This window comes from Schistocerca nitens, chromosome 1 (genome assembly GCF_023898315.1).
Source record: "Schistocerca nitens isolate TAMUIC-IGC-003100 chromosome 1, iqSchNite1.1, whole genome shotgun sequence".
NCBI classification, from domain to species: domain Eukaryota; kingdom Metazoa; phylum Arthropoda; class Insecta; order Orthoptera; family Acrididae; genus Schistocerca; species Schistocerca nitens.
The window spans coordinates 760570528-760582630 of NC_064614.1; the positions used below are offsets into that span (position 1 = coordinate 760570528).

Sequence of the window (12103 nt, forward strand, 5' to 3'; positions counted from 1 at the left end):
TTTTAAGGAATCCTTCATTCGAGAGTGGATACCGAATGCCTCTTGTCGTCATACGGACTAGAGAATCACGTGTAGGACACGACTTTCGGTTTCAAAGAAGATAATTAAACGAGAAAAGTTTTTCTGCAGTTCGCAACCGCTAGCGTTGCACGTAGCGTACACGGGTGTGGCGCAAGGAATTAACAGTGTGTAGCGGATCAGGCGTGAGAAAAAGAGGTGCCGGCGGCAATTTAATTAACTGTAAAAACAGGTAGCCGCGAGAAGTACAGGCGTGGGGAGATGGGCTGCACAGAAACCGCGAATAGGCCGCAGGTGGCCTGTCTGGGAACGTAAACAGAAGCCGCCGCCGGCGAAGAGGGGCAGAAGTGTGTCCGCTGCGGCGGGGGAGGGGGGTGGGGGGAGGCAGAGTGCACAAGCACGCTCGCTCATTCACCGCAGGCACTGCCGACGCGGATCTCGGGCGACGCGCCATCTGGGAAACTTCCTGCGTTTGTCGACCGACCCATCCACGAGGAGCAGCTGTACCGAGAACTGGACAAGTCGAGAGGGATCAAAGTTCGCTCCCTTCTCGGCGCGAAGAGTAAACTTCGCTTCTCCGAGAGGAAGGAACTATCGGCGTGCACATCTTGTTTGGTAAACATTTCCCGCTTTGGCCAGAGAGGAGAGGCAAACAACGGGTCTTGACCAATCGGGGTGACTGGCCAATCAGCTGCCAGGCGTGCCGGTACGTCGTCACAGCAGGCAAGCGCAGAGGCAAACTATTCCACGAGTGGAGTTGCAAAGGGTGTGCTACCGTGAGCACGCGGCTGAGTAGCTACTTTTCTGCAACCAATATTGTGCACTGGCATAACAGCATGGACTATCAAAAGTTTCTAGCGCGGTCTTTCCTTTGCTGTTGATTGTGGACTTGGCAGACCAGTTGCGACCACGCGAGTGAGGAGGGCAAAGGTGTGCAAGAACTTGACAAGTACGTCGAACACTTCCGTTGACGCACGCCTACTTGCGGTTGCGAGTGTAGTCGATCCGTCATTCGTTGTTTTGCCGATGATACGTGACTTATCGGAGTGTTGTGGAGACGGCGGGTGTAAGCAGCAGTGACGTCGAAGGCCCCGGCGTAGCGGCGCAGCCTTTGGCACAGAAGCCAGCCGGTCAGCCAGTGCTGCTGGGTTAGCGCGGCCGGTCGAGTCAGGGCAGTGCGTCCAGGTGAGCGGGCGCGTGTGGTCGCTGCGTGCCGAGGGAGGGGATCAGCAGCAGCAGAAGCGAGGCGAGGCAGCGGAGGACGCCGCGCGCCAGTGTCGACGGGCCAGCCATGGCCTCCTACCGGGACCTGCTGTTCGACTGGTCAATGCTCTGCCAGGAATGCGTCGGCTGCTGGACCCACGAAGGTGAGTGCCGCAACGCGCCGCCATGCGTATCTCTTCTGTCTGTCGTGCTGACGCTGAATGGCGCGCGTCTGCGCTCCTGTGTGGTTACCGTATACCTGTTAACAGTTGAAAGTTTGTTTCCGGCCTGGCCCCGTTTCGGTGATTTTAGAGTCAAAGTTACTCCCTTGTGCACATTCTGGTTAGACTATGTTCGTGAATCCCAGTGAAAAAAAATTTTGGTGTAACGTACTTAGACTTCTAAGTTAGGAGTAGTATGGTATCACAATGTCTCCCCCCCCCCCCCCCCCCACTCCCGAAATTTCAGTTGTTCTGATTGAGCTGAAGCGTTGTCAGGGCCTAGGTTAGCTGCGTAGGTGAACATCAAATAAAGGTTGTGGTGATAGACAGACTGATGTTTACGTTCGCACCATACTTAATGCACGCATCTTAATAGAGACTAAAGCTGTGAGTTGAATTCTGAAAAACCTAGTTTTGATAAGTATTTTCGGTCAAGTCGTCTGCTTTGACCAGTGACGTAATGTTGATGGCTACCGTGACGTCACCTTTTGGTGCGTGTATTCATTTTTCTTGTTAGTTGACGATGCCGACAAAATGTGAAAGCAACAAATATCTGTTTGTGATGACACATCGATATGTAGCCTAGCTCGACGTCTAGGTTACGTCGGGAGGTGTTAGTCTGGTTGTGTTGGCAAAGCCAACTAACGTGAAATTAAAAATGATCTTGTTGTGGTGAGACTAAAACATAGCTTAGCAAGTTTGAACAAAATCGTCACTGATGTCACGTTACAGCTGCTATGTGTGTTACACCGTTCGTCGCGTGTTTCATAAGTCACTGGTCAAAGTCGACGGCTCGTACCGAATATTCATGTTTATCAAGCATTTTGATGGTGATTATGAACACAGGCCGAAAAAAACTAAGAAAAATTCATGCGAATTCACTTCGTAGCTTTTACGAAGATTATTTGTCCTCATATATGCGGAAGGGGACCGGTCATAGGGGATCAAAGCCAATAGGGCGGTCAGTTGCTAGCGACTCCAACCGCTACACCACGGAGGTTTCTTTCGTCAAACAGCTCGCTCGGTACTGGGAACAGTTAACGCCAAAATAAGAGAAGACCTAAATGATTGTAACACCTTGTTCGGATTTAGCGAAAGCACCAACCTACTTTGCTTGTCAGCCTATTGAGTGCGTAATAGTCCTAGATGTTAGAGATTTGGCTGATTACTTCCTGAGTGTAACGTTCCAACTACTGCGGCGGCAGAGAGATCAGTCTCCCTTCCACGATTAGTATACTTATTTAAAACTTCGTAAGCCCGCTAAAAATACGGACATGGAAGGTTGCAGCAAGTTGTTGGTGTTGTTAGAGCGCCGTCGCGCCCCCCCCCCCCCCCCCCTCTGCCCCCAAGACTGGTGTGCAGCGTAGCCGAAAATTTGGTTAAGTTGAAAGATAACGTACTGTGACATTCTAATGATCTTTCCTTTTGCATGTTTATCGCGCTAGTAAACGACGTTCTGAAACCTAACAAATGTTAAAACAATATTCTTACTGTAAAGAACCGTGAAGTGCAATTTTCCATTTAAGAAAGCTGTATTACTTGAACATTACAGTAGAGAGAATTACGGGTCTTAACGCAGGAAGTGGCCCTTTACGTACTGCATTCTGCCGAGACGCTTGTTTAAGTACTTAAATTATTTTTACTCTGCACATTACGTGGGACACACTGCATTCCGAAATAAAAAGATCTCTCAACGGAAATTCTTTAGTCTCTCAAGGTCTGTGTACGCAAGTAAACGCATAGCACTTGAGTTGTACTGGTTTCTGGACTTTCCATTCCTTGGGGATAACGGGTAGATGCTTAGCCTTAAATTCCTGTTTTCACACAAATGAAGTGACTAAGAAGAAGAAGAATCAGTTTCGGTTTGCATTAGCCATCGTAACTCTGTGTGCTGAACTCCATAACAGTAACATATTTGTAAAAGTAAGAGACCTTTGTCCGTTCGGCAAACAGCCGACAGAGGCAAACTTATAATGTCGGTGACTGTTGCTGTTCCTATGTCAACACAAAGGGGTGAGAGATAGGCAATCTCCCCCCCCCCCTCTTGAACGTTCATAGTTGATAGACATGATAAGCAGCAAGAAACCCGCCAGAGATTTATCTCTTAGTTAATGTAGCTTTTCTGACTCAACCTTATAACTTCATTTTAAAAGAAAAGTACGTTAAACATGGGGCAAACGCAGATCTCGGACGAAATATACATGAATATTATCACAACGTTTATTTACGAGTTTATATTAGTTTGCTACGACAACTCACAACTGGATTGTCCTCTTCCAAATTATCGTAAACCTTGCGCTACGCTGCAGGGAATTTCCGCCTCAACAAAATTTCGAGAGGTTTGCTAAAGTTCTGATCTCTTCTTCGACATATATAAGAAATACGACGCGGCTTGGCGCCATCACATTTTAGTTACACTCCATGACTGGAGCTTTTACGGCCCCCTTCCGACTTTTATCCGCGAGTTTTTATCCCACCGGCTCTTCCGGTTTCGATTTGGCACTCCACTCATCTACATGGATACTCTGCAAATCACATTAAAGTGCATGGCAGAGGGTTCATCGAACGGCACTTATGCAGTTTAGCAGGTACGGAAAAAATTTTTCATTTTTTTCCAAAATTTGATCGATTATAGTCAAATGTGATACGCTGATTACGAATACGATATTTATTTTCGCCCCAGTCAATTATTTACATCAAAAAAATTGTTTTAAATTAAAAAAAAATTTTTTTTTTAATTTTCAATATTTTGTCGATTACAGTATACGTTCATTTTAACGGAACGGTAGGTACGTATTTTTACTAATTAGCCACAATCAAACGCCAGTGCAAAAGTAACAAACTTTTAATAAACTCCCCCCCACTGTATATTTACACATCTGTAGCGTAGCCCACTTGAGGTTAGGTTGGGAGTTTTTTCTTTTGGAATGCGGCCGCGGCAGCGGCCGCCTATGATTCGAAAATATTGAACTGGTGATCATTCACCATATAACATCCATTTTCATTTAATGAGTTGATGATGAGAATATGATGCTCGTAATTGTAAACGAAAATAAGTAGAAATAAAAACAAAACGGATTAGTTTACAGCTTCGGGATACGCTAAGCAAAGGTTCAAACTAAGAAAAGGTTTAAACTGAAACAAATGAACTGGTAGTCTGTCGTGTCGAATTCGTTGCTTTGAACACGATTTGCTAGTCGACAATATACTGAAAGGTTCATTTGAATATGGCAAATAGATTTCCAAATCTTACGGAATTTCGCCTCAAAAATTTATTCGAAATATCGGCCACTAATAGGGAGGCGATTAAGTGGGCTCAACAACACGGATTGTTGAAAACTGTGATGATTTGTGATGGCAAGTGCGTGGGATACAACGAAATGCGATTAGAAAACAATAATTCTATGGATGGTGTCATCTGGCGTTGTTCAGCAGGTCGAGTTTGTAGGAAACAAGCATCAATTCGAAAATTTTCATTCTTTTCAGGAAGCCATATTGAAGTTTCCAAGATCTTGCAACTGATGTATCTGTGGGCTTATGATATAGATAAGCAGGACTTTTTACAGAGGGAGTTGGAAATCGGAAGTGCCCATACGATTGTTGATTGGAAACAATTTTGTAGGGACATTTGTCACGAATATTTTTTGCTCAATCCGATCCTTCTGGGAGGCAGAGGTCATATTGTGGAGATCGACGAAAGTTGTTTTGTTCGTCGAAAGTACTAACGTGGTCATCGCGTTAGAGAACAATGGGTTTTTGGTGGTTTCGATGTGGAAACAAAGGAAAGTTTCATGGTGACTGTAGACAGACGGGATGCTGGCACTTTGTTGCCTATTTTGCAACAGTTCGTGCTCCCTGGTACTACTGTTGTCTCGGATTTGTGGGCAGCATACAACACAGTGGGTAATCTGGGATATCAGCATTTGACTGTAAACCATTCGATTAATTTCGTTGACTCCCTTACTCACGCTACAACCAATCACGTAGAATCTGTTTGGCAGAAAGCCAAGGAAAAAAACAAACGCAGGTTCGGTACCCATCGTACTATGCTAGATAACTATTTGGCAGAATTTTTGTGGCGTCAGCGTTTTCAAAAGATGCATTTCATAACTTGGTTGAGCACGTTCGTTTAGTGTATCCCGAAGCAGCACAGTGATTACGTTTTATTTTTATTTTGCTAAATTTAGTTAAAAGTTTGTTAATTTTGCACTGGCGTTTGATTGTGGCTAATTAGTAAAAATACGTACCTACCGTTCCGTTAAAATGAACGTATACTGTAATCGACAAAATATTGAAAAATAAAAATAAAAAACTTTAAAAAAATTTTAAACAATTTTTTTGATGTAAATAATTGACTGGGGCGAAAATAAATATCGTATTCGTAATCAGCGTATCACATTTGACTATAATCGATCAAATTTTGGAAAAAATGAAAAATTTTTTCCGTACCTGCTAAACTGCATAAGTGCCCATCGAACCACCTTCACAATTCTCTATTATTCCGCTCTCTTATAGCGCGCGGAAAGAACGAACACACATCTTTCCGTACGAGCTCTAATTTCCCTTATTTTATCGTGATCATCATTTGTCTCTATGTAGGTCGGTGTCAATAAAATATTTTCGCTTACGGAGGAGAAAGTTGTTGATTGGAATTTCGTGAGAAGCTTCAGTCGCAACGAAAAACGCCTTTGTTTTAAGGTTATTTCAGTGACATTCTCTCCCACATTTAGCGATAACACAACACTTGCTGCTCTTCTTTGAACTTTTTCGATGTACTCTGTCAATCCTATCTGGTAAGGATCCCCCTCAGCACAGCAGTATTCTAAAAGAGGACGGACAAGCGTAGTGTGGGCAGTCTCCTTAGTAGATCTGTTATATTTTCTAAGTGTCCTGCCAATAAAACACAATCTTTGGTTAGCCTTCCTCACAACATTTCCTGTGTGTTCCTTCCAAGTTAATTTGTTCGTAATTATGATTCCTTGATACTTAGTTGAATTTACGGCCTTTAGATTTGACTGATTTATCGTGTAACCGATGTTTAACGAATACCTTTTAGCACTGATGTGGATGACCCCTCACTTTTTGTTATTTAGGGTCAACTGCCAATGTTCGCACTATTCAAATATCGTTTCTAAATCGTTTTGCAATATGTTTTGATCTTCTGATGACTTTGGTAGTCGATAAACGACAGCGTCATGTGCAAACCACGTAAGACGGCTGCTCAGATTGTCTCCCAAATCGTTTATATAGATAAAGCACAGCAAAGGGCCTATAACACTACCTCGCGGAACGCCATAATCGGTTCTGTTTTACTGGATGACTTTGTCAGTTACTACGAACTGTGACCTCTCTAACAGGAAATCACAAATCCAATCACATAACTGAGACGGTATTCCACAAGCCCACAATTTCACTACACGCCGCTTGTATGGTACAGTGCCAAAAAGCCTTCCGGGAATCCAGAAATACCGAATCAGTCTGAAATCCCATGTCAGTAGCACTCAACACATGCGAATAGAGAGATGGTTGTGTTTAACAAGAACGATGTTTTCTAAATCCATGTTGACTGTGTGTCAATAGACCGTTTTCTTCGAGGTAATTCATAATGTTCGAACACAGAATGTGTTCCAGAATCCTGCTGCATATCGACGTTAATGATATGGACCTGTAATTTAGTGGATTACTCCCACTACCTTTCTTGAATATTGGTGTGAGCTGTGCAACTTTCTAATATTTGGGTACGGATCTTTCGTTGAGCGAACGGTTGTATATAATTAAGTGTGGAGCTAACGGATCAACATACTCTAAAGGAACGTAATTGGTATGCAGTCTGGACCAGAAGATCAGCTTCACTAATCCGGGGATATTTACTTCTACGTTACTCATGTTGGCAGCTGTTCTTGATTCGAATTCTGGAATATTTACTTCTTTTGTGAAGGCGTGTTTCCGAAGGCTGTGATTAGTACATCTGCTTTGGTAGCACTGTCTTCGATAGTATCCCCATTGCTATCGCGCAGAGAAGGAATTGTTTCTTGTCGCTAACATACTTCACATACGACCGGAATCTGTTTGGATTTTCTGCCGGGTTTCGAGACAGTTTCGTTGTCGAAACTATTATAAGCCTCTCGCATAGAAGTCCGCGCTAAATTTCGAGTTTCTGTACAAGGTCGCCAATCTTGGGATTTTGCATCTGTTTAAATTTGGCATGTCGGATTCAGGAGAACGCTATCCCGCAGGGTTCTGTGTTACGTGTTACACTATCATGGCCATCAATGGGCTTGTAACCTCTGTTGGGCCTGTGGTTACCCCAGCGTTGCATGTCGACGATTTTTTGCATCTGGTGTAGCTCCCACTAGATAGCATCTGCTGAGCGCCGGCTCAAAGGCGCTATCGGACGGACCTCTGCGTGGGCCGTCTCCCATAGCTTAAAGTTTTTTCTCTCCAAAACGCGGGCTATGAATTTTTGTCTCCTCCGTTCCAGAATGTTATTTAGGCAACCAGCTCCTCGATGCTGTAGCCCGTTTCTTGGGCATTATTTTTTATAAAAAGCTGACATGGCTTCCACATATTTGCCACGTGCAGAGTACACTCATGCCGAAACTTAATGCTGTAAGCCTCCTGATCCACATATCTTAGGGTGCAGACCGTGTTGTTGTTCTCCATTTTTTTTTTCCGTGCTCTGGCCTTGTCCAGACCATATTATGGCAGTCAGGTTTATGGCTCGGGGCTCATTCCGCTCTGAAAATATTTGACCCTGTTCACCATTGTGGGGTGCGTCTCGCTATTTGTGCCTTTCGCACTAGTCCCCGTTGAGTCTCCTTCCAGAAGCGCGGATTCCGCCTCTGCAAACACGTCGGAACCAACTCCTGTTTTCTTACGCAATCGCTATTCGCCGATTCCCTGGCCATCCAATGTACCCTGTCTTCTTTGTAAACGAGGGATGTCACGCTCCTGATAACCGCCCACGGGAGGTATTGCCGGTTGGAATGCGTCTCACATCCATCTGTCGGGATCTCCATCTCCACTCACTGGAATGCGCCCTGTGTACTTCCTCTCACACCCCCACCCCTTGGATGGTGCCTAGACCACGGATTACGACCGACGTGCCCCAGGGTCCTAAGGTTACTGTCGCTCCTATGGTTTTCAGGTGTCTTGTACGTTCCATCCTTCCAGACTGCCACCATATTCTACACTGATGGTTCTAAGACGACAGATAAGGTGCTTTCACGTCTCCCACTGGCTTAGAACACCATTTATTGCCATGATTAGGTAGTGTTTACAGCGGAGATACTAGCCATCAACAGGGCCCTCCATCTTGTTTCTCAGGCTTTTCTTCAGTGTTTCAATTATGTACAGACTCAATGAGCAGCCTACAGGCTATCGACTGATGCTATTTTCGTCACCCTTTGGTCTCTGCTACCCATAACCTTCTCTGTGCCCTTGGCCGTGCCGCCTCTTCAATTCTCTCTCTCTCTCTCTCTCTCTCTCTCTCTCTCTCTCTCTCTGTACCAAGTCATGTGGGTCCCCAGGGAATGAATTGGACGACAGTTTGGCTGGAGAATCAGACACTTACCGTCATTCCCTTTCATGATTCCATGCTGCGGAATGCGGATCTACGTCAGATCTCCCTTTGCCCAAAAGTGGAATGACATCTGGTGCGCTACTGCTCTCGGCGATTAACGCCGCACGATCAAGGAGTCTACAGCGGTTTGGAGCTCTTCCTTATGCTCCTCTGGAGTAGTCCAGTGTATTATGTGGTCTACGCATTGGTCAGTCCAGGCTCATTCATTGTTTCCTCTTGCGTAATGAACCACCCCAAAACGTGGTTGTGGAGCCAGACTAAGGGTATCCCATATATTGGTGCAATGTCTCCTTCTTTTGGCCCTTTGTACTAAGTATAGTCTCCCAGATTCCTTAAATTTAATATTGGCAGACGATTCACAGATGGTCGAACTGGTCCTCAGTTTCCTAGGTGAAAGTGGTTTTTGTTTTCATATATAAGGTTTTGCTTTACTCCTGGAGCAGGGACAGGGTGGTTGTGGTCCCTCAATGTTTTCTCGGTCCGGGACCTATGACCACTCTCCCTTGCGAAGACCGCTCTTTTATTCCTCTGATTTCCCAGTTTTTGGATTTGGGCTACCCTTTTATGACTTCTACTACGTGTGTTTCGACTTCCTCGTTTTATAGTTTGACTCTTTTTGACTGGATCCGTCCACTTTTAGCGGACCTTCTCTCTTCCGTGTGTAAATTTGGCATCGCGGGACTGATGACCTCAATTAATCAAAGTTATGTTCATCCTGCGTATTACTTATCAAAGGTTTGCAGTTACGACACGTTGCCAGTGTTGCTCATGAGCCTCTGCGTACCTGGCTCCACCCTCTCAGGGGTCCCACCGTTTCTATGCTAATGGAGTGTTTATTTACCGTCTCAGCATATAAAAATCTTCCTACAAGTAAATTAGTACTCTCTCATTTGTCACTGAAACCGAATGTGTTCACATTAAGCACACTCGGTGGTGACGCTTTAAAACCCTGTTGGGTGTATCTAGTTCCCCAGGAGAACAGTTGAACGTATTTCCAATATTTTGATATTGATTTTCGGATGGCACACACCTTAAGTTTTTTTAAATAATTACTTTCGAACATCTGATGTTTTCACCTAGTAATCATGAAAGCGTTTTTATAGTTTCCCTTTATCACGCCAAGCTTTATAGGTTCTGATAAAATGTAGTTCGTGTGTAGAACTCCCGGGTGTCACGGATGATAAACTGCTGTTGCTCCAAGTATAGCAAACAGCGCAGAATCTGTAACAGAAATTCTTTGGAATTACTGTCTACCTCTTGGTGGTACTGATGAAGGCGATTGAACACAGCAGTCCGCAGCTCGTGGTCGTGAGGTAGCGTTCTCGCTTCCCGCGCCCGGGTTCCCGGGTTCGATTCCCAGCGGGGTCAGGGATTTTCTCTGCCTCGTGATGACTGGGTGTTGTGTGATGTCCTTAGGTTAGTTAGGTTTAAGTAGTTCTAAGTTCTAGGGGACTGATGACCATAGATGTTAAGTCCCATAGTGCTCAGAGCCATTTGAACCATTTTTTTTTTAACACAGCAAAATGTTTGAAATTTTGTACGGTATATACAAATGACCAAAAATAATCAGGCAACATGAAATCTAAAATATTGTGTAAACGGGACCTACACATCTTTAAGTTATTCTGGGACACCCGATCGTCATCAGATTAAATTAGTGGGGGAGCGAAAGTCAGACATTCAGAAGGGTTATACCGGAGAACACTAACATTCGTTCTGAGCGCATCCGGCGCGTTGGATGCATACTTTTTAGATTAGCTGCTAAATGATCAGTTTATCACATTTGTATCAAATCAGTTATGTAGATCATTGACTGTGTTTTTGTTTGAGCAGTATTTGTAATTTGACTCTCCAAAACATTTTTCCTAGAGCCGAGAGAGCACGAACAGCAGCTACTAAGCTAACGGTACAAAGACTAACATTTTTATGCTCACATTCCGTACACTTCTTGAATACATGAATGAGTCATTTCGCTTAAAGATGTCCTATGTCAAATGCCCTGACAAATGGGTTGCAGGATTTGCATTGAGTATAGATGGAAAATTAAAATGTCTATAAATCTGAAAATATTAGTGTCTGAAAATGACAAAATACATTAATTCTGTTACATATTAGCAACCGCTGGTTCTACTTTTATAAGCCATCTCCAGTGCAGAATTCCACAAACTCTGCGTAAATATCAATGTTTCTGCGTACCTGTTTACTCAGGGAATGATTTCGAACGAATGTAACCCATAGTCGACGGCAACCCTTCGAAACGCTCTTCGTTTTGTTCTGCGTCTAAATGGAACTACAAATCCTAGTACTGATAAATTACTGTAGTAGAAATTGTTCGAGAAGTAGAAGGCACTGAGAATCTGATACTGAAGACTGAAACCCACTGACGATTTGAGTGTAATCGACCATTCCGTACTTCAACTTGCTGCTATTTCTATGTGCACTGATTAATTGTACAAGATACTATATAGCGCGTTAGTGTGTCTTTTGCATATGGCTATACATTAGCTAGTAAATCACTTTCATGCACTTCCTTTGGCCTAGAAAAGTTTCTGTACTTCGGAAGACGTAATTAAGAAGTTATTCAGCCAGGTTTTCCTTTCACGTCCTCTAGTACCATGTTCTGGTAGTCTACTTGGGAAGTAGTATAATGGTATTGTATCTGTCAGCTTGCTTCGTTAGCTTTTTTGCCGATCCGGTACTGAAGTCGCCTCAGAATAAGAATTCCATAGGCAGCTTTTAAACTGTTTACAAATCAACTACGCATGGAAAAATGGCGATGCCTTCCAATTACACCCATCACAAGGCCAATTTCAATGCAGTAAGTCTACTGCAAAAACGCAGAAGCCACAGAGCACAATGTTGAAATAGAATCAGATGAGGCACTTCCTATCACCTAGAAAGTCGGCAAAATATCGTTCCTGAAACATTGAGACTTCGTTGGGAAATAAAGAAGTTTCTCATATTAAAATTGATGGCTTATTTATGTAATTACTGTTGATCCTATTAAATGGTTAGTATTTTTATTGACCTTTAAGTTCATTCTGCACCACGAACTACTTCAGGTTTCACTAGTAGGCAA

At 43.8% G+C, this 12103-nt stretch overlaps 1 protein-coding gene across 1 annotated transcript in view; it reads left to right on the forward strand.

Moving 5' to 3' along the window:
* The first annotated feature begins 1242 nt into the window (after positions 1–1242).
* Positions 1243–12103, forward strand: part of LOC126261079 (cerebellar degeneration-related protein 2) — a 467608-nt gene continuing 456747 nt past the window's right edge. The window contains exon 1 of the mRNA XM_049958508.1: positions 1243–1385. Within this exon, the coding sequence (XP_049814465.1) occupies positions 1310–1385 (76 nt within the window). The 5' untranslated portion in view covers positions 1243–1309. The remainder of the gene's footprint in view (positions 1386–12103) is intronic.